The following is a 23,051-nucleotide window of genomic DNA, read 5'->3' on the forward strand; positions in this document are numbered from 1 at the left end:
ACATCTGTGACTCTATTTCTGTTTTTTTTTCTATTTTTTAATTTAAATATTAAAAATGTGTTTACAAAGTTGTGTTGGTTTCTGCCATCATGCCTGCTAAGTCGCTTCAGTCGTGTCCGACTCTTTGCGACTGTATAGACTGTAGTCCACCAGGCTTCTCTGTCCATGGGATTCTCCAGGTGAGAATACTGGAGTGGGTTACCATGCCCTCCCCCAGAGGATCTTCCCCAAGGACTGAACCTGCCTCTTGCGTCTCCTGCATTGGCAGAGGGTTCTTTACCACTAGCGCCACCTGGGAAGCCGGGTTTCTGCCATACAGCAATGCAAACGAGCCACAGTTATATACACCTGCCCACCCTCCCTCGCCTCCGGCCCCTTCCCACGCCCCATCCCTCCACATCGTCACCAGCACTAGACTGGGCTCCCTGTGCTACGCGGCAGCTTCTCACAAGCTACCCGTCTTACGCCTGACAGTGTGTGTATGCTGATGCCACTTTCTCCACTGGTCCCACTCTCTCCCTCCCCACCGTGTCCGTAAGTCCGTTCTCTACACCTGCATCTCCATTCCTTCCCTGTAAATAGGTCCATCAATACTAATTTTTTTAGATTTCACACATATGTGTTAGTATCCATATTTGTTTTTCTTTTTCTGACTTACTTCACTCTTTATAACAGGCTCTAGCTTCATCCACCTCACTAGAACTGACTCAAATTCTTTCTTTTTATGGTTGAGTGTATATGTATATAATTCCATTGTATATATCTACTACACCTTCTTTATCCATTCATCTGTCAAGAGACATCTAGGTTGCTTACATGTCCTGGCTATTTTAAATAGTGTTGCTATGAACATTGGGGTACATGTGTCTTTTTTGATTATGGTTTTCTCAGGTATATATGCCCAATAGTGGGGTTGCTGGGTCATATGGTAGATTATTCTGAGTTTTTTAAGGAATCTTCATACTGTTCTCCAAATGGCTGTATCACTTCACATTCCCACCAACAGTGTAGGAGGGTTCCCTTTTATCTACATCTTCTCTAGCATTTATTGTTTGTAGATCTTTTTGATGATGGTAATTCTGTACAATCCTATATATTAACCGATTTTTGGGTCCCAGTTACCATGCCTCATCCATCTACCCAGACAACTGATTGCATCTTACTGAGTTTCCTCAATGATTATCATATGCCTGGGTCACTACTTATTGCCTGACATCATATCTTACGATAACTTTGGACTCTCTGATTGTTTGGGCCTCCCCAATCCTTGCCACACAAAAGTTATGGTTAATTCTGCTTCATTTATAGTTTTGGTTTGGCTTGTTGTATGATATGATAAATGGTCCTAAAATCAATCTATTTTCTAAATAGGAATAAAGGACATTGCCTACTTAAAGAAAAATGTAAACTTTTAATAATAGAAAGACTCAATATGCATTATAAAATAAACTTTTTTTTGGAGAGAATGTTGATAACTTTAGCACTTGCAATTTATCCACAGAATCAATTCCAGTACTTGTCAAAATTCTTTGCTTCTTTAAGTGCATGCTGTAAACATAAGATGTTAGAATTTTAACATATTGCCATATCCTAATGTGGTCCAGCAGAAGCAAAGGTAAAAAAATCACCATCAGTGGAAGGAGACTGAGGGTAAAAGGCTACCTATATAAATGAGCATATTTCTCTTTCCATGTCAGTTCCAAGAACTAACGAGTTACTTGCTTAGCGAAAGTTCTGTCTTATTTGTAAAACATTATTAGCCAATAACAAATGACTGGGTTTATATTTCGTTCCTATAGTTTGAATTTGCTTGTCATTGTCATTTAAACCAAAAGTCACTATTAATACTTTCATATATTAATACCTTTCAACCAACATATTTATATATTTAAAAATTAGAATATTAATTAAAGAATAGCTGATGAATGTTATTCATTCCAGATTCTAGGGGTAATAGATCAATGTTTACATCTGAATCTATATCTACATAAACATTCTTTATCTAGTTATATGTTTGTATTCAGTAAAACTAGAAAATGAATGTAATTACTCAATAGTCAGACAATGGGGAATACAGTTATTGTTCAATAATACTAGAGGATCACCTGGAATTTTCCCATTTTTCTTTACCATTTTGAAGTTTAGATTTGGAAAGCATTTTAAATGATCTAAATAAATATCTGTCTATTCTTACATTACATTAAGTGGTATTACAGTGCTCTGAATTACCTACTGCACTTTCTCTGCCCTTGAAAACCAGGAAATGGCCTTGGCCGTGTATTCACAACAAATGGGATCAAATGTCTACATGTTGATGACTGAGAAACAATGAAACAAAGATAATCAATCAGATTAAATCTTAGTGACTAAAATATTCTAATTGTTAACCAATGAAAAACAGCCCAAGAGGACAAACCTAAACTACAAGCCACAAGATGAGAAATGGACAATACCATTTATCATCTCATTCTTCCATGAAGAAAGACTTTACCATAGTGTTTTTCTAGACAACAATTTACAGTCCTTCAGGCAGACAGACTATAGAACCAAAGACAATCTCACAAAGTCTTTTCAAACTAAATATTTCCCCTCTCTTAATGTAGCTTGGGTATTGGAAGGTCTTGGAAGAAACTTGATTCTGAGAAGGAGAAAGCATGAATTTATAAATTGTCCAGCTAAAAGGAGTGGACTTTCCTTAATGATTCAAAAAGATAACTGCCAATATAGAGGAAAATGTTACTAGACTGTGAACCCTCTGAAAAGTTGGCAGGCAGCTGAAAATGTCACGGTGCCAATTACTCAGTACAAGGTTGTGCTTAATTAGGTCAAGCAAACATCCCTCTTTTTTGTCCCACTGTCCAAGTCAACTCACAACTTTCAATCTCCAGGGTGCAGTTTTGTTCATCCAGAGGATATCTTCGTAGATCCATCATACACGCAGCTGTGGTTGTGATCCTGTCAGGGTGAGAGAGAGAAAAGAACGTTGTAAAGATGGTGACTCTCATTTCCAGGCTTTCTAACCCTGAGTCATGTCTCCTAGATGGCATCAACACTCTGATTAAAAATTTTAAAAGACGGCAATGCTACTTTCTTAATTTGTTCCACCCTCTCCCTCCCATTCTGTGTCCAAAAGTCCATTCTCTAAATCTGCATCTCCATTCATTCCCTGGGATAGGTTCATCAGTACCATTTTTCTAGATTTCATATATATGCTAGTAGAAGTTTCCATATAACACAGGAAGCCCAGCCTGGTGATTTGTCACAACCTAGAGGGGTGGGATGAGGATGGGGTGGGAGGGAGGCTCAACAGGCAGGAGATCTCTCTCTCTCTCTCTCTCTCTCTCTGTGTATATATATATATAGTTATGACTGATTTGTGTTGTTGTATGGCAGAAACCAACACAGCATTGTAAAGCAATTATCCTCCAATTAAAAATTAAAAAAAGAAATGTAGTAAAATGACCTGAAAAAATAAAAGTAAATAAAAGATAAAAGTTGAAGACAGGCAGATTGAATTTGAGTCTTTCTTTGCTGCTCACTAGCCATGTGAGGTTGGGCTAGTTAATATATCTCCAGGAGCCTCAGTCCACCCATCAATAAAAAAACCTACTGCATAGAATGGCTGTGAGGATTAAAAGAGATAGTGGGTACGAAGCTCTTAACCTAGTGCTTCATACTTAGTAAGTGCCCCATGAAGGATGGCCGTTATCATAGCTATAAATTATCCCACAGCCCTTCCTATTTTCACTAGCAACCTAGCAATGTCTTTGTCAATATCTGCAGCAAGGCTGGCTTTACAAGGAGGAGAACATCTATCTATGCATCAAAGCCTACCTCCCTCTCCTGCTACAACCTAATGATAAAACAGCAAAAGCAACAAAAACAACAAAATTTGTCCTTCATAACTTTTAAGGCCTCGCACTCCCCGCTATTAGAGAGATTTGTTAGATTCGTCTCCGAGTCCCTGGCCCACAGCATATAGCCAGTAAAGAAATACTATCCTAGTGCTTACACCCTACTTACCAACTACAGTTTGGCTTATGTATTTATGCAAACCCAGGGATCCTGACTCGAGATATCCTACCTGGGCTTCCACGATCCCTTCATTTTCTTATGGCCGGGCTGGTTTCGTGGACTTGCTGAGTGTTTGAGAGGAACTTAAATCTTATGGCTAGTCCATTCACACAAACATTTGATATTGCTTTGGGATTGACAAGATACTTTTCTTAAAAAAGTAAATTACCTTGTCCTCTTTCACAAAATAATGTGTAATAATAACTTTTTTTAAATTAAAAATTCAAATTTAATAATAAGCTTCCTTTGTACCTTAAGGCCCAGGAGCTACAGCATTGGAAACTTCCCAAATATAAATAGAAGTCCAACTATATCTTCTTGTGGGGGAACTTTTTTGTTGGAAGACTACTGCACACCCTCTTCTGAACCTAGCTTGTTTTCATTGATGACGGATTTTGGATTTGGTTCTATATTAGTAAATAATAAGTCATTTGTGAAAAATTCACTACAATGTATTGAGTTGTATGGAAATACCATCATTTATTTTCCTCATCACCCTCTAGTGGGTGTTTATGTTATTTAATATTATTTACTTTTATAAATAAAGATGCTCTGAATATACTGGTATACTCTACGATACTTGAGTATGTTGACCTGCTATTTCCAGAAAGGGAATTGTTAGAAAAAAAGGTACATGCATTTTAAATTTTGCAACATTGCTGCTCATCAACAGTGTATGTAAATTTGACAAAGTTCTTTTCTTACCTATGCTTTGTGAAGCTGTCAAGGCAAGTTATTGTTTTGGTGATTTGTGTTAAACTAACAGGCACCTTCTTCCTAAAAACAGTATTAGTATTAGGCATAAACCTTAGACCTTCCTAATTTTTCTTTGGGTTTCTTTGTGAAAGTTAAAAGTAAAGATCTCTTTTTAAACCTCTCTTAGATAAGATGTTGGTCAGTTAATCAGATTTATTTGAGTATTAGGCAAGAGTAAAAGGAATTTTAAAGTTTAATTTAAAGAATTTCAAATGTTCTACAAAAGTTTAAAGATTGGTTGTATTCTAGAATTAACACATAAAAGAGTTTTACTAGATTACTTTTAGGGCTTCCCTGGTAGCTCAGACGGTAAAGCGTCTGCCTACAGTGCAGGAGACCTGGGTTCAATCCCTGGGTCGGGAAGATCCTCTGGAGAAGGAAATGGCAACCCACTCCAGTATCTTTGCCTGAAAAGTCCCATGGACGGAGGAGCCTGGTAGGTTACAGTCCATGGGGTCACAAAGAGTTGGACACGACTGAGTGACTTCACTTCACTTAGATTACTTTTTGCTTTCTGCTCCCAAAATCATGTGACTTGATTGATTTTTCTCATTTCACAATATATCATGAATAGCTTTCATTGTCTGAAAATACAATTGCACCACATTCTTTTTTTGGTCTGCATAGTGGGGGCTTCCCCGGTGGCTCAGATGGTAGAGAATCTGGCTGCAATGCAGAAGACCGGGGTTTGATCCCTGGGGCAGGAAGATCCCCTGGAGGAGGAAATGGCAACCCATTCCAGTATTCTTGCTTGGAGAATTCTGTGGACAGAGGAGCCTGGGGGATATAGTTTACAGGGTTGCAAAGAGTTGGACACAACTGAGAAACTAACATTAAATATTTCAAACATCCTCAATAAGACAACACAATAAATATTTAAAAGCACTTAAAAACATCATCTCTCTACCATATACTTTGTTTAACTGCTGCTTATGAATAAAAAGGATTGTGAAAATGTGAATGTTCTCTAGGAATTACTAAAGTCCAGCCATCCTATGACTTAGCCAATTATTTTCAACCAGGAATTGTTTTTACCAACAGGGTACATTTGACAACATCTGGAGACAGCTTTGATTTTCAGGCTTGGGGTGGAGGGTTGATACTGGTATCCAGCGGGGGTATGACCAGGGATGCAGCTAAACATCCCACAGCGCACAGTACCTCCCCGACAATTAACCATGATCTGTTCCAAATGTCAGTCATGCCACAGTGGAAAAACCCTGCTACAATGGTGCTTTCAAACATTTTTCCTCTAAGGAGACTTTTAACAAAATGGAAACTTACAGAGAACCTCAATATATAAAATACAAATGAAATAAGTGAAAGCCATATGTTGTTAATGCAGATTTATTATATAAGTTCAAATGCTGACATCTATCTTAATGTGAGCACACATGAAAGCGGGAAGTATGATGAGAATTATGGCCTTCAATCTTCCTCAGCGTCAGTTATTTCTGTTTTTTATTTTATTTGTGTGGTTTTGAGAAAATCCTTACAAATATGGAAACACTTGCCTCTGAAACCTTACATGACCAGTCATGGGCTACTCTGAATTCAGAGAAAAAAATATCCATTTGCTTTGTAACCACCTGTATAATCAATGACACCTTTGCAGATGTTTTAGATACATTCATAGGTGGTTGATCTCTGATAGATACTTAGCAACTGATTAGAAGGAGAGAGAGGGTGGATGAACTGAGAGAGCAGCATTGACATATATAGTGTCGTGTGTAAAACAGGGAGCTCGGGCAAAGCTACTGCACGTCACAAGGAGCCCAGCCTGGTGCTCTGTGATGATGACGAGGGGCTGGGACGGGAGGAAGGGAAGGGGGCTCAAGAGGGGGGGCAGGTGCACATGTGCATATATGGTTTGTGGTGTTGGCGCAGAAACCAGCACAATATTGTAAAGCAATTTTCCTCCAATTACAAAAAAATGGAAACTTTACTTGGTGTCCCCTGCTCCACGTAAATGAACCTGGCAGCACAGGCTGATATTATGATGGCCTTGGCTGCGTTAAAACGTGGCATAGGACACATTACGGTGTACCTGCTTATAGTTTAAAATAAATATAATATTTAATAAAATTGAAATAAGATATGTGTGGAACAAAGCAACTTTGGGGATACTTAAGAACACTGCATGAACCCCCTTGTCAGCTTTTCTAACTTAACTGACCTCACTTTTCGACATGTCATATGGTTAGTTTACCACATCATATCAACATCGGGACATGCTGAACCACTGATTCACACATTGTAAGGCTGTGGAGCTTTTACAAAGCAGTTTGAAAAGCTAACAAAGCATTGTCGGTAAAATGAATAACATGTCTCATGCTTATGGATACTACAGTTGTAAGTAATAAAAAAACGGCTTTTGGAAAACATAATGGAATTGACCATTGCTATCTGTCATGATCAATCCATTCAGCTATCAATAAATATGAGAAATTTTTTGATATCACATAGGAAATCTGTATGCCACGCCAGAACTCTGCCTATAACCTGATGATTTTTCAGCTGTGATTGCTTGGGTGAGTTCATTTCTCCTGCCCCAAATCCTGTTAAGATACCAGAGAACTGAGTCATCACAATTCCGAAAGAGAGGTGATCAAGGCAGCTTCCGGAATGCTAACTGTGCAAAATTCCAGACTTTCTCTACAGAGCATGCACATTAGTGAAATAACTTCCTTCTTTGAATCTACATGTTCCAAATTTTGAATTCTCAAGAGGATTTCACTGGCTCAACTTGGATTATGTGCCAACACTCCCTAAATTATTGTTAAGGACAAGAAAGAAAGCTAGGCGCAAACAAATATCGTCACCAGAGACCAGTAAGTGTCTCTCACCTAAGAAGAGGGGAATTACTAAAACTCAGACAGGGACCCCTACACAAGCAGGTACTCATAAATTCATGTTGTGACCCATAGAAATTTATGCCACAGAACGTCGGTCTCTGCTAATTTAAGAGCTTGGTGTCTCTAGATTTTGTAATACATATGGCTAAGTGAGTTGACTATCCTGAGCTCTTTGTGAGAAAAATTACTCAGCAAGAATTCTCAGGAGCATCAACAAAATGATGTCATTTCGTTGGGCAGAGTGCTGTCCCACTCTTGTCTTCTGGGTGTGAGGCAACAATGAACATCTTGAAGAATGACTGTTCTCTATGTTTCCATTTGTTTGCGGTTGCTCAGCAGTGGTTAAGTCACCTCTACAACTAATTAACACATCCTCATGGAAATGTTCCCAACATTGTGGCTGAAGCAGTCTGATATTAAAAATCTTCTATGGAGTTAAAGGTGCCAAAGATCACAAAACTGGATAGGTTGAGGGCTTCGAAACCGAAGCATTTTTAAAATTTTTTTTAAATGTTCACACTCAATCATTCATTCTCAGTGTGTGAAGATATGACTATTGGCTATCAGCAAATGAAAGTACAATAGGGTAGAACCAGCAAAAGGCAAAAGTATCAAATGATTATTTTTCTGAACTCAGACTTTCCAGAGGTACAGATTCATGATGGCATGACATTCATCTGTCTTCTTTCAAAGACATTTAGAATGACTTACATTATAATCCAATTTATTGACATTTTGAAGGTTAGGTCAGAACACTATAATAGGCTGTTAGTTAGAAACTATGGCCCCATGATACTTGGAATGAATGGAAATCATGTTGCTATAGTATTTATGTATTAAGTTGTGTGCTGCATGGTCATTTACCCTAAGAATCACTGTAATCACAGTTCATGTATATTTGATGTCCAAGAGCAGCATGACTCTCATTGCTGATAAGACATCCAGGAAGTCCTGGTCCTTAAGTAGCTTAAAACCTAGCTACACACACACACTCACACACACACACACACACTCACACACACACAAGCACGTATACATATATACATATGGAGTGTGCATTTTTGCAAATAAGAATGGAGACTTCAGTAAATGAATGAGTTATGTTGAGATTTTCCTATAATCTTCAATCTTATAGGGAGGAGCTCCAGGTTTTAAACATGATCTCTGCAGAGCATAACTGTGCAACTTAACATAATCTGTATAAGAGGAGGCTTCCCAGGTGGCACTAGTGGTAGAAAACCCACGTGCCAGTGCAGGAGATGCTGGAGACTCGGGTTCAGTCCCTGGGTTGGGAAGATGCCCTGGAGGAGGGCACAGCAACCTACTCCAGTATTCTTGTCTGGAGAATCCCACGGACAGAGGAGCCTGGAGGGCTATAGTCCACAGGTTTGCAAAGAGTCAGACACGACTGAAGTGACTCAGCATGCACATATAAAAGGGATATGAAATAGTAGAGAGGAAAAAAGCCTGAAGATTCTGTTTCCTAATCATACTCCTAAGATTGCTGAGATTGATAGTGAGTAGCACTATAAGATTGATATCCGTATCACGCTGTCAAGTTTGTTTGGAGAATGTCCCATGACTGCCTCTGGCCTCTAGGCTGTACCCTTAGTCCATGTTAGATTCATCACCCAAAGAAACCAATGAAAGATGAGGGATGGGTTAGCCTAAGTCATGACCAATGTGTGCATAGATTTTTCCCTGTAGCTAACACTTATTGAGTGGTGAAAAGTATGTATTATCTTCATAACTGGCACCAAATTTTGCTTTTGGTAAGCTATTATGTTTAGGAAAATATCTTGGTATTTAAAGGTGAAATCCCGAGAAAAAAAAGACATGAATGAAAAAGAAGCAAAAGGAGGTAAACTGCTGTGAGATTTATGAGGAATTTAGGTGTGGAAAAGCAAAATGATGGAGTAGCAAAGCATTTTATAGGACAGTATTCAACTTTAAGATTTTTACATTGCTATTATAATAAACTTTTTCTCTATTTACCTAAATAAATGTTTTCCCCAATAAATGTTTCCTCCCAGCCCAGTAAAGTCTTATGTGAATGTTTTATTTTCATTCTTGTAAAGTGACTGAATTCCATATCTTGATAACATTCATGAAACAGTATTCTATAAATTAAATCAATTCAGCCAAACCAGAACTTTAAAGCCAGAGATGGTCAGATCAGGAAGCCCTTTGGGAAGCCTCAGCAACCCTGCAGAAGGTGTTGGACTCCCACAAGTAATGGGTTGTGTGTTTAAACCACTTTTATTTAGATTTTAAGAGGCAGAGTGATCTTAGACAATACTATGTTAGAATCTTCTATGACAGGACTGTGCTAAGCACCATACTTACTGCATTAGTTACCTATTGCTCTTGAAACAAGTTACCATAAATTTAGTAGCTTAAAACAGCACAGACCTATGCTTCTACATTCTAGAGATCTGAAGTTCTAGAATCAAGGCTTCAGCAGGGCTGCGCTCCTTCTGGAGGCTCCAGGAGAATCCATCTCCTTGCCTTTTCCAGCTTCCGCAGGCCGCTTTGCATCCTTGGCTCAGGTCCCCTTCCTCCATCTGCCTCCATCATTTCAGTGTCTGCTTTTGTCCTCACATCTCCTTACCCACTGACTCTCCTGTCTCCCTTGTATAAGAACCCTATAGTGATTACATTGGGCTCACCCCAGATAATCCAAGATAATCTTGTTTCAAAATCCTTACATTAATCCTATCTGCAAAATCCCTGTTGAAACCGAAAGAAACATTATTTACAGGTCCTGAGATTAGGACCTAGAGCTCTGTAGAGTGCTGTTATTCTGACTACCACATAAGCATTATTTAATTTATTATTTATGAAAGCATGATTATGTTGATGCCATTTTATGCCAGTTTCAAAGGTAAGGAAACTGATATCTGATGAGGTTAGAAAATGTTTCCAAGTTGACACAGTCTGTAAAGGAGATTCAAATTCAGATACTCTAGACTCAGGAGCTAACTTTTATTGTATTTCCAGTTATTATGTTCAGGCCAGATAAATCTAAGCAGAGAACAGTTGGTTCAGTAAAATTTCTCCTATAAGCAGTAAAACATATTAAGCAAGAGTTGACCTTACTATATATTTTTAGTATTTATTTAGTTATCACTAATTCAGGGCATCTTTTATCCACTCAGTAATGGGTATAAAAACAACAGAGACTTAGCAGGAATCAGGCAGCACCATAAGCATGGAAGCTAGAGCAGTTAAAACACCCAGCTGCACCTTTCTGCTGTCCCAGTCATTTGTTGTTGTTCAATACTGGCAGGTAGCAGAAGATAGAAGACAGGGCCTTCGTCTATTGATTTAATGAAAAGCTAGGGAGAATATGCTTATGTCTCAATTGGGACTACTAGCTCCGCCATTTTTCTAGAAATACAAATATATCACCTTAGACAAATGTACACATTATCACAAAAGCATGACAATCACTCAGGAAGGAGATGGCTCAATCCTACTCTTATTTGATTGGTGCGTTTGGTTAGCTTTCGGATGCCTTAAGTTTGTTGTATTCCACAAACTGATGGGATTATGTAGGTGAATATAGAATGGAACAGGCAAGAAGAAGAGAGTTATCATATGAATAATCAAATTCAATGCTTGGTATATAATAATCTCTCAGTTAACTCTAACCAGACTCCTCTGTCCATGGAATTCTCCAGGCAAGAATACTGGAAGGAGTAGCCATTCCATTCTCTAGGGACTCTTCCTGACCCAGGGATCAAACCTGGGTCTCCTGCATTGCAGGCAGATTCTTTACCATCTGAGTCACCAGGGAAGCCCCATTATAATTTTTAAACTGTATGCTTCTAAATACATACATACATACATATAAGATATTCATTGGAAGGACTAATGCTGAAGCTACAGCTCCACTACTTTGGACACCTGATGCGAAGAGATGACTCATTGAAAAAGACTCTGATGCTGCGAAAGATCGAAGGCAAAAGGAGAAGGGGATCAGCAGAGGATGAGATGGTCAGATAGCATCACCAACTCAATGGACAAGAGTTTGAGCAAATTCCGGGAGATAGTGAAGGACAGGGGAGCCTGGTGTGCTGCGGTCCATGGTGTGTCTAAGAGTCAGACGTGACTTAGTGACGGAACAACAACAATAATATGTAAGGTTACTAACACCAGTACATTGTAAGGTTAATGCAGGGTCATAGTAAAAAAAAGACTCAGGCGGCTCAGTGGTAAAGAATCCGCCTGTCAGGCAACAGGTGTGGGTTCAATCCCTGGGTCAGGAAGATCTCTTGGAGAAGGAAATGGCAACCCACTCCAGTACTTCTGCCTGGGAAACCCCATGGACAGAGGAGCCTGATGGGCTATAATCCATGGTGTGGCAGAGAGTTGGACACCACTGAGTGATTAAGCAACAGTATAGTAAGACATCTGAAAAACAGAAAACTATACTCAGAATAAAGATGACCCACAGTCTCATCGCCACACTCTGATTAGTAATTTCCTTTTTTCTAAGTACGCTGTTTAATAAAGTTGAACTTACTCTGTATTTAACCTTTACACTTACTGCTGTTTGCTAACTGCTCCTCTCTTGGATGATGCCATCAGGTCCTCTCTGGTGATGCTTTGAAGGCTCCCCTGTCGGCTCAGACAGTAAAGAATCTGCCTGCAGTGTGGGAGACGCAGGTTTGATTCCTCGGTGGGGAGGATCCCCTGGAGAAAGAAATGGCAACCCACTCCAGTATTCTTGCCTTGGAAATCCCATGGACAGAGGAGCCTGGCTGGCGACAGTTCAAAGGGTGAGACAGGACTGAGCGGCTAGCACTTCACTCACACTGTGTCAACAGCATTCTTGCTGCTCCTCTTATATATATATATATATATATATATATATATGTATATATATATTTTTGATTCTGCTTTCTTTTCTCTCTCTGTTTTGTACTCTTTGTGCTGAATGTTAATGACACTCTTCTCAGTGCAATCCCAAGCAGTCATTTTCAGGTAATTAGCTATATACCAAATGTTGTGTAAATGGGCTCATTTTTATTCATTTCTGTTGGGCCAGAGTGATTCATGAGCCACTTTGTGAATATGAAAAGCTGTTCATAAATCAGAGCAGCCTGGGGCAGGGGAACAGCAATAACAGAAAGTACTCACAGGGCAATAGTAATTAATAGACCCTTGTCAAAGACCTAGTGATAATCTCAGTTATGTTTTGCATAGATGTATTGCTGAATTCAAAATAGACTAGTTTCCCCAAATTATATCACTATATTCACGTATCTGTGAAGTATAAAGGCATATGTTAAGTTTCTACCATGCTTAATGTTTCCTAGTAACAGTTAGTTGAGATATGTGTTAGGTGGCAGAAAAAACAAGGTCACCTCTTCTAAATTATAACATCTTTATTGTCATTATCTTGATAATCAGCAATATCTGTAGTGGACAAACTGTGAGCAATTAAAATAATAAGCCCTTAAATTGCAAGTGAAATGGACTTAGAAATTATAGTAAAAGTCAAATTCAAAGAAAACGTTTACTTTTGATGGAATGCCATGATTTGGAAATCGGTAAGTGCAGGATAGTTAAATAAGGACTCAGGATTAGGAGATAAAGCAAATACATGGGTCTTCTTTCACAGCTCTTCATTTTTTTGGCTTATTTGCAAAACTGCTCTGTTGCTCTGCCACATGACGATTTCTCTCAGAACAAAGAATTGACACATTTACTGAAAGGTAATCAAAGTAACTTCCAAATATTATTGAAGGAGTGAAATAAGATTCAAGAGAGATAGAACATTAAAATACTGCATTGTCTTAGGGCAATGGCTTTTTATAGAGGAACAAAACAGACCACATAAATACAAGTAAAGTAAAGTGAAGTCGCTCAGTTGTGTCCGACTCTTTGCGACCCCATGGAGTGTAGCTTACTGGGCTCCTCCATCCATGGGATTTTCCAGGCAAGAGTACTGGAGTGGGTTGCCATTTCCTTCTCCAATAAATACAAGTAAGGCAGTAGCATAAATTGTGTGACATTTCCAGCTCCCCCATGAGATTAAGAGCAGGGTTTGTGAGATCTTCTTTTTCTCTTTAAACAAGTAAACATTAAAAATATTTTGAAATTAGTAGGGAAATATTATTCCTAATATGACTACTGTGGTATATATACTTTCATCGCCCCTTCCCAATGGCTGTGGGGCTTTTGTATGCTTGTAACTATGTTTAGGGTTCTCTCTTCTTCCCTTTGAATCTTAATATGTCAGGACTGCACATTTTTCAGTGGAAAACTACATCATCATGGACATTTATGGGGTTTTCTGTTCCATCAGTTTGCAAATATCTTCTCCCATTCTGCAGGTCATTTCCTTGTTTCATTGATGGTTTCCTTTGCTGTGCAATGCTTTTAAATTTGATTAGGTCGAACTTGTTTATTTTTGCTTTTTTTTTTTTTACCTTGGGAGATTAAGAATATATTGCTATGATTTATGTCAGAGAATATTTTGCCTATGTTTTCTTCTAGGAGTTTAATAGTGCCATGTTTTATATTTAGGTCTTTAAACCATTTTGAGTTTATTTATTTATTTATTTATTTATTTAATTTTTTATTTTTTTTAATTAGTTGGAGGCTAATTACTTCACAACATTTCAGTGGGTTTTGTCATACATTGATATGAATCAGCCATAGATTTACACGTATTCCCCATCCTGATCCCCCCTCCCACCTCCCTCTCCACCCGATTCCTCTGGGTCTTCCCAGTGCACCAGGCCCGAGCACTTGTCTCATGGATCCCACCTGGGCTGGTGATCTGTTTCACCATAGATAGTATACCTGCTATTCTTTTGAAATATCCCACCCTCACATTCTCCCACAGAGTTCAAAAGTCTGTTCTGTATTTCTGTGTCTCTTTTTCTGTTTTGCTTATAGGGTTATTGTTACCATCTTTCTAAATTCCATATATATGTGTTAGTATGCTGTAATGTTCTTTATCTTTCTGGCTTACTTCACTCTGTATAAGGGGCTCCAGTTTCATCCATCTCATTATCTGAAAGAGACACGTGCACCCCAATGTTCATCGCAGCACTGTTTATAATAGCCAGGACATGGAAGCAACCTAGATGCCCATCAGCAGATGAATGGATAAGGAAGCTGTGGTACATATACACCATGGAATATTACTCAGCCATTAAAAAGAATTCATTTGAACCAGTCCTAATGCGTTTATTTTTTTATATGGTGTTAGGTAATTTTCTAATTTCATTGATTTACATGTACCTGTCCAGCTTTCCCAGCACCACTTGTGGAAGAGACTGGCTTTCCTCCATTTTATATTCTTGCATTCTTTTTGTGGATTAATTGACTGCAGATATCTGGGTTTATTTCTGGGCTCTCTATTCTGTTTCATTGATCTGTATGGTATATACTAATACCACGCTGTTTTGATTACTATTGCTCTGTAATAATGTCTGAAGTCGGGAAGGGTTATGCCTCCAGCTTTGTCCTTTTTCTTCAAGATTGTTTTGACAATTTGGGTCTTACATGGTTCTCTCTATATATTAGGATTATGAGTTCTAATTGTGTGAAAAATGTCATGGGTATTTTGATAGGGATTATTTTAAATCTATTGATTGGTTTGGGTAGAGTGGTATTCTAACATTGTTAATTCTTCCAATCCAAGAGCACAAAAATGTCTTTCCATTTCTTTGAAGCATCTCCAATTTCCTTTACCAGTGTCTTATAGTTTTCCATGTATCTGTCTTTCACCTCCTTGGTCAGATTTATTCCTAAAGTGTTGAAACAGGATGGATATTGGTATTTGAAAATGATAAATAGTTCCTTATATACATATGTATCATTCCTTATAAATGATATATATATATAGAAATATGTATATCTTGTCACAACTATATATTTATCTGTTTGATAACTTGCTCTTGTGTGCTTCTTAAATAGATGGAAGTACTGCAAGAGAAGCAATCTCACAACGAGCCATTCACCAGTGTCCAACTCAGTGTCTAGCACAGAATTAATGTGTAAATTAATGATATTAATATGTAACTTAAGGAAGCAGTGAAATCATTACTTCCCTAAAGACGACAGAAAAAGAACAGAGTGCTGCCTTTATTAAAAAACTATGCCAGTGTTGCTTGGAATATAGATTTAAGATAAAGATCCATTTCCTCTACCTAATTCAGTTTATTACTAGAGATTATCTTGAGTGTATTTGCTAGAAAAACAGCCACAGACTATTGTCAGTTAGGTAATTTCTAGAGTTATGAAGCTGCTTGAAGTACGGTTAAATTAAGGCAGGTGTAAGCAAATTGTATAATTCCGTGAATTACCTACATTTTTAGAGTAGTCCCCTCTTAAGCACAGAAAGTTTTAGTCACTAGAAATTCAGAGTAAATAAATGTAAATTTCTTCTTATCTTTCCTTTTCCATCACCACCCCACAAACTAAAAATTAACAAAACAAAACCCCTCTAAATACACTTTATTCAGGAAGTATACATGAGAATATATATGGATTGTTGAAGTTAAAATATATTCTCCTAAATAAGGGAAATGATATATAGAGCTTTGCCTATGTTACATTAAACAAAGTAATTCCTGTCACCATTACCCTCGAGAATAATGAAATTCATTATGACCATTTTCAGGTTTATGGAAAACCTAAGTGTTCCAATTAACTTCGGTAATTAGTTACTCGAACAAAGGCTGTTTTGGTACCTTGACCATTTAAATGAATAGACAAATGGTACAGTCTTACTATCCCTATTATAAACTGTGCAGATTAGAACTGCATTTTAGTAGAGACCATATCCTACTGAGTAAACTCAAAATGCTACACCCAATAAATCTTCTATTTAAATTCTGATTATTCATTAAGAAAATATTGTGCAATAAACATATAAAACCTAATTTTGAATATTTCATATGTACAATAATACAGGTTTAGACAACATGATGCCTCATAGTAAATAATTCTTGAATTTTATATATTTTTAAATGTTTACAGTTTATTGGCTTACTATTTCTGAATTTTGTACTAATTAATGATCAATAACATAGTAAGTGGTGCATTTGAAAACATTCACAACTTTTAATATCACTTATGTAAATAGAAAATGAAAGTGTTAGTCACTCAGTCATGTCCAACTCTTTGTGACCCCACAGACTGTAGCCCACTAGAAGGGGGCGACAGAGGATGAGATGGTTGGATGGAATCACCAACCCAATGGACATGAGTTTGAGCAAACACCGGAAGATAGTGAAGCACAGGGAAGCCTGGTGTGCTGCAGGCCATGGGGTCGCAAAGAGTCGGATAGGATTTAGCGACTGAACAACAACAAATGTAAATAGAAGATGGTATGCATAACAGCTTCCTCTTAAGAATCATTTCTTAAATTTCACTTTCAAGTTTCCACAAATAAATTGCTATATTTAATAGAGAAATTTAATGCACACTTAATAGTGCAAATAGAAATATGAGAGTGCAAAGAACAGCACTAGCCATCTTGCATATATGTCTCTTCAGGTCTTCACAATATCCCTCAATGTTGGGAATTGTTTGGGGTTCAGAAGAGAAACCTGTTCTGTCAAAGGAGGCAAATGTATTATGACCATAGCTTTGTGTTTCTAAGTTTGTTGTTGACCTGTGGCAAAAGTGTAGATCTGAATTTATAAGCACTCTATGTGTGTTTGTATCTATAATTCAGAAAGGACTTTCCTCTCCTTTTGTAGAGAAAATTGTGAAAGATTTTGAAATGAACTCTTGTGGCTCAGACGGTAAAGAATCTGCCTGCAATGCAGGAGACCTGGGTTCAGTCCCTGGGATTCAAAGATCCCCTGGCGAAGGGAAGGGCTACCCACTCCAGTATTCTTGCCTGGAGAATTCCATGGGCAGAGGAGCCTGGTGAGCCACAGTCCATCAGGTCAGAAAGAGTTGGACGTGACTGAGTGACTAACACTTGAATCAGGAAGATTACTGGAAGTTTTGCCTGTTGGTTAGGGTCATCTCACCTTTCATCGTCTGAGACCTGTTTTGCAATACTGTGCACTGTAGGAAAGTGATGGTAATGCAAATAATTCTTACTCTTAGAATTGCAATGGTATTGATATTGCCCGGTGGATACTGACCAATTTTGCCAGTTTACGTCTAGTTGTGATATAGTTTCGCTATATTATACCTTTTCAGTATATCTACTCCAGGGGCTTCCTTGGTGGCTCAGAGGGTAAAGCGTCCGCCTGCAATGTGGGAGACCCCTGTTTGATCCCTGGATCGGAAAAAATCCCCTGGAGAAGGAAATAGCAACCCACTCCAGTACTCTTGCCTGGAAACTCCCATGGACGGAGAAGCCTGGTAAGGCTACAGTCCATGCGGTCGCAAAGAGTTGGACACGACTGAAAAACTTCACTTTTACTTTCACTCCTTAGATTCTCCTTGAAACTAGTTACATCTCTCTAGTTCTCTCATTAATTAATGAGTTATTGAAATCTTTGACCCACATTTGTTTTATATTTTTACATGATTTTATCGTTTTTTGAATGATTGCCTTTAAATAGTTTTGGAGATAATCTATCACGATGCCCGATGAATTTACCAAATAGAGACAGATAAAATATATTGAGGCCATTGGGTCGCTAAGAGTCGGACACGACTGAGCGACTGAACTGAACTGAAAATGTATTCCCAGAAAAGTGTACCTTACGGGTCATTTAAGCTTAAGCATGTCTTTTCTTTTTTCCCAGGGGTATAATTTCAATATCTATTGGTTGATTTTAAGGTGAAACCCAAGCAGATAATGTCTCTGATTCTTTACTCTCTCCCCGCCCCCCCCGGCCCAATGTTTTTGTTTCTTGTTTGCTTACAGCCAGTAAGTTATTCCCCACTGTTGACAGCAATGATTGAGGATTTGATTTCATGGTCTGACCATTCAATGATTTCTGTAAATAGGCTAATGAATAATAGAGTTAGATAGAGTTCTATACTCTGTTGGATGAGAGAGGACAGAGAGTCTGGTTTGTTAAGTCTTTTTAGTTTGTTTTATCTATTTGTCCATTTTGCACTCAAGTCAATTAAGAGTATTGTGTCCAGTAGAATGGAAAGCAGCTGTTTAATATCTGGACCATGACTTTTTGTGTTTCTATATTTGCTCTCAACCTGTGGCAAAAGTGTAGATCTGAATTTATAAACACTCTGTCTTTGTGCCTATAATTCAGAAAGGGCTTTATCACTCATTGCATGAGAGTATTAATAAATTAGGGTACAAAGTCTTGATATGATAGTGCTCTATTCTAATTTATTTGTTTAGATAAATAAGTGTTAATAAAAATCAAATGCTCCTAAATTCCCAGAAGAAAGAACCGTATTTCAAATATTTGAAATGTTCTAGACTTAAATAAAATATTTCTTATATAAGCTAACTCAGAAATGTATTAAAGATGCAAGTTCACCTACCTAAGATAAACCATTGGTAAATAGACTTAGTTTAATAATTTTGGTTTAATATAAAACGGCCATGTCTTTTTCAATTTATCAGTATTAAATACAACACAAGTATACATTTTATCCAGATCAAATATGCTGACATTAACACTACACAGTACATCTTAAATGTGATTATAAAAATGGCAATTTGTGTTGAAATAAATTGTATCGTTATTCTGACAAACTTTTCTTCAACAGTCATTATGTTCTGTAATATGTCAGCTTGGAGATAATTTTCATGATCTCTAGCTTAAAACCTTGGATTGATATTAAATTGAGCTAATTAATGAGTAATCATTGAATACCCATATAATTTCTAAGTAAATACTTAAACATTGGTTACTAAGCATAATTTAAAATTTATATACCTTTGCTTAGGGCTTCCCTGGTGGCTCAGCGGTAAAGAATCCTGCGATGCAGGAGCCACAGGAGACACTGGCTTGATCCCTGGGCTGCGAAGGTCCCCTGGAAAAGGAAATGGCTACCCGCTCCAGCATTTTGCCTGGAGAATCCCATGGACAGAGGAGCCTGGTGAACTATAGTCCATAGTGTTGCAGAGAGTCTGAGACGACTGAAGCGACTTAGCGTAGCGCAGCGCAGAGCACGCCTCTGCTTCTTATTTTTTGTGCAATGGAGTGGCTATAGATTTGGGGATGTTAATAAATGTGCTCATTTTTGCCACTTTAAAAATATGTTCAGTTCAGTTCAGTCACTCAGTCGTGTCCGGCTCTTTGTGACCCCATGAATTACAGCACGCCAGGCCTCCTAGTCCACTGCCAACTCCCAGAGTTTATTCAAACCCATGTCCATCAAGTCGGTGATGCCATCCAACCATCTTATCCTCTGTCGTCCCCTTCTCCTCCTGCCCTCAATCTTTCCCAGCATCAGGGTCTTTTCCAGTGAGTCAACTCTTTGCATCAGGTGGCCAAACTATTGGAGTTTCAGCTTCAGCATCAGTCCTTCCAATGAACACCCAGGACTGATCTCCCTTAGGATGCACTGGTTGGATCTCCTTGCAGTCCAAGGGACTCTCAGGAGTCTTCTCCAACACCACAGTTCAAAAGCATCCATTCTTCAGTGTTAAAGAGAATGTAAATGTTTGTAAAAGTTGTATTACATGTGTTTATGAGCTCTCTACTCTGCTGTAGTCATTTTATTTATTTATTTATTTTTATTTTTATTTTTATTTATTTATTTATTTTTTCAGTGGGTTTTGTCATACATTGACATGAATCAGCAATAGATCTACACGCACTCCCCATTCCGATCCCCCCTCCCACCTCCTCTCCACCCGACTCCTCTGGGTCTTCCCAGTGCACCAGGCCCGAGCACTTGTCTCATGCATCCCACCTGGGCTGGTGATCTGTTTCACCATAGATAATATACATGCTGTTCTTTCGCAACATCCCACCCTCACCTTCTCCCACAGAGTTCAAAAGTCTGTTCTGTACTTCTGTGTCTCTTTTTCTGTTTTGCATATAGGGTTGTCGTTACCATCTTTCTAAATTCCATATATATGTGTTAGTATGCTGTAATGTTCTTTATCTTTCTGGCTTACTTCACTCTGTATAATGGGCTCCAGTTTCATCCATCTCATTAGGACTGATTCAGATGAATTCTTTTTAATGGCTGAGTAATATTCCATGGTGTATATGTACCACAAATTGCACACAGCTGTCAACTTTCTGCTCCCTACTTTTCCTTGTGAAATACAACCTCATTTCCTTGAGTTAAAAGTTATAATTTATAGGGATTGCTGAGACTATTCTAGGAATAATAGTGACAAAGAAATGCACATGTATATGTATGTCTTATTTAAGAAAAAATAAGTTTTATCCTAAAGCCATGGTACTCAAATTTTTTGGTCTCCTGATCCATTTACACTCTTAAACCTCATCAATATTTACTATAGTTGAAATTAAAACTAAGAAAAATTTTAATGTATATTTACTGATTCATGAGCAATGATGAATGCATTGCATGTTAAAATTTTGGCGTTATTATGAGAATAGTTCTAACTGTATAGACCTCTTGATAAAGAAGCACTCTACTAATCTCGTTCAAATTTCACAAAGTTATATGCTAGGGCCCATTATTTGTTTTCATACCTTAGTCAAGATTCCACATTGTATTTAGTAGCTTGAGCATCTTCAGCTACAACAAATTCTCATAAAAATTCTCTTTTCATTTTTATTCTGTTACAAATATTTTCTACTTTTCCTTGCTATGGCTTCTTAGATACACCTATCATTTAAAAATGGACATCTAATTTCCAAATACATGGGGTTTTTAAAGCATCTTTGTTAATTTCTCATTTAAATGCTTTCTTCTCTGAAATCACTCTCTGTGTTTTTTCATTCTTTTGACTTTACTGAGGCTTTCAATGGTTAAGTCAAAGATCTCTCTAGGTAAATGTCACACAGCACTTGAAAATATGTGGGTTATTTTAAAATATCTTTTGATATTGATTTCTAACATAATTCCACAGTGAGAACAGACTCTGTATGATTTCAGTACTTTCATGTCCTCAGTCATTCAGTCCTGTCTGACTCTTTGTGACCCCACGAACTGTAAACCACCAGGCTCCTCTGTCCAGGGGATTTTCCAGGCAAGAATACTGGAGTGGGTTGCCATTTCCTTCTCCAGCAATACTTTTAGACCATGAAATTTATGCAACTTATTTTACATTCCCAGATATGTTCCAGTGTCTTCTGGATTATAGTCTATGGGAACCTGAATAGAATTTGGATCCTACTATTGTGTGAAAATTGTATAAATCTTAATTATGTTGAATTGGTTCATAGTGCTTTTCGGGTCTACTATATTCTTCTATTTTTCTGTACATTCATTCTATTAATTTTTTAGAGTTTGATATTAAAACTCCAACTATAAATGCTTAGTTAATCTACTTAAAAAATAGCTGTCATATAAAGTAGAACTACATGTAGTTTTGTTCTGTAATTTCCAAGTCTCTTGATAATTATCTGTTATGTTACTTTCATAATTCAAAAAAATAAAAAAGAAAGAAGAAAAAACAAACAAAAAAAGGAGCACCATACTAAAGTGAATTCTATGTATACTCCAGAAAATGAAAGAGCATGAAAACTCAAAAAGTGATTTTTATTTGCTTTTATTCATAATACCTGAGTCTGAAAATAAGCTGTGAAATATAATACAATTTTAGCAGTTTGACTGATCTTGATAGGTTTGCTGACTTGACTTACTGATTTAATGTTTTTATGTAATGTAAACTAGTCTATATCTGTATCCTCTCTGCCTGTATCTAATCTTTTACATGCAAAACTATCTTGTTTCCCCAGAGGGCCTCTGAAAAAAACCACTGAGTAATTTTGTAAGAATCACATGTGAAGAGTTCTCAAGTAACAGGATATTCTAATTCTGCCCCCAATTAAATTTTTACAGATAAAATGTTATTACTATAAATATTTCAGAAACTGCAGGCTTTATGGTAAGACCCTGGAAATTTGTCAGTGCCCTCACTTTCCATAATATATATCAACCTCAGGAGAAACAGTACTTAAAACTCTTACCAAATAGCTCCCTCTAGTTTTCCTACTTTTACCAGAGTCCTGATGGTGCTTTGCCCAAAGATATTAAATAATAAAAGTTTAGTATTTTCAGTCATAATTTCAAGTATTATTTACAAGTGTTTACTTTTCCACGATCTTCCTTCATTAATTTTAATCAAACATCTTCTAGATAGTAAGGTCTCATTCTGATTCTGCACATGCTATGGATATGTTCTCCTAGACAAAACTGTCAAGTAGAGATGACAGTCTTTCTGCATTTCCCACTGCATTTGGAGGCCAGATACCTCCCAAGCAGATCATCCCAATCTCAGCATAACTGAGTCCCGTTCCCTGAAGGCTC

General features: G+C 37.6%; 1 protein-coding gene across 2 annotated transcripts in view; it reads right to left on the bottom strand.

Annotated features, from left to right (window-relative positions):
* GABRB1 (gamma-aminobutyric acid type A receptor subunit beta1) overlaps nucleotides 1–23,051 on the bottom strand; it is a 410,935-nt gene that overhangs the window by 104,725 nt on the left and 283,159 nt on the right. For both annotated transcript variants that reach the window (XM_043438789.1, XM_043438790.1), the window contains one exon: nucleotides 2,873–2,955. In XM_043438789.1, the coding sequence (XP_043294724.1) occupies nucleotides 2,873–2,955 (83 nt within the window). The remainder of the gene's footprint in view (nucleotides 1–2,872; nucleotides 2,956–23,051) is intronic.

Source organism: Cervus canadensis, chromosome 19, assembly GCF_019320065.1.
Source record: "Cervus canadensis isolate Bull #8, Minnesota chromosome 19, ASM1932006v1, whole genome shotgun sequence".
Classification (NCBI taxonomy): domain Eukaryota; kingdom Metazoa; phylum Chordata; class Mammalia; order Artiodactyla; family Cervidae; genus Cervus; species Cervus canadensis.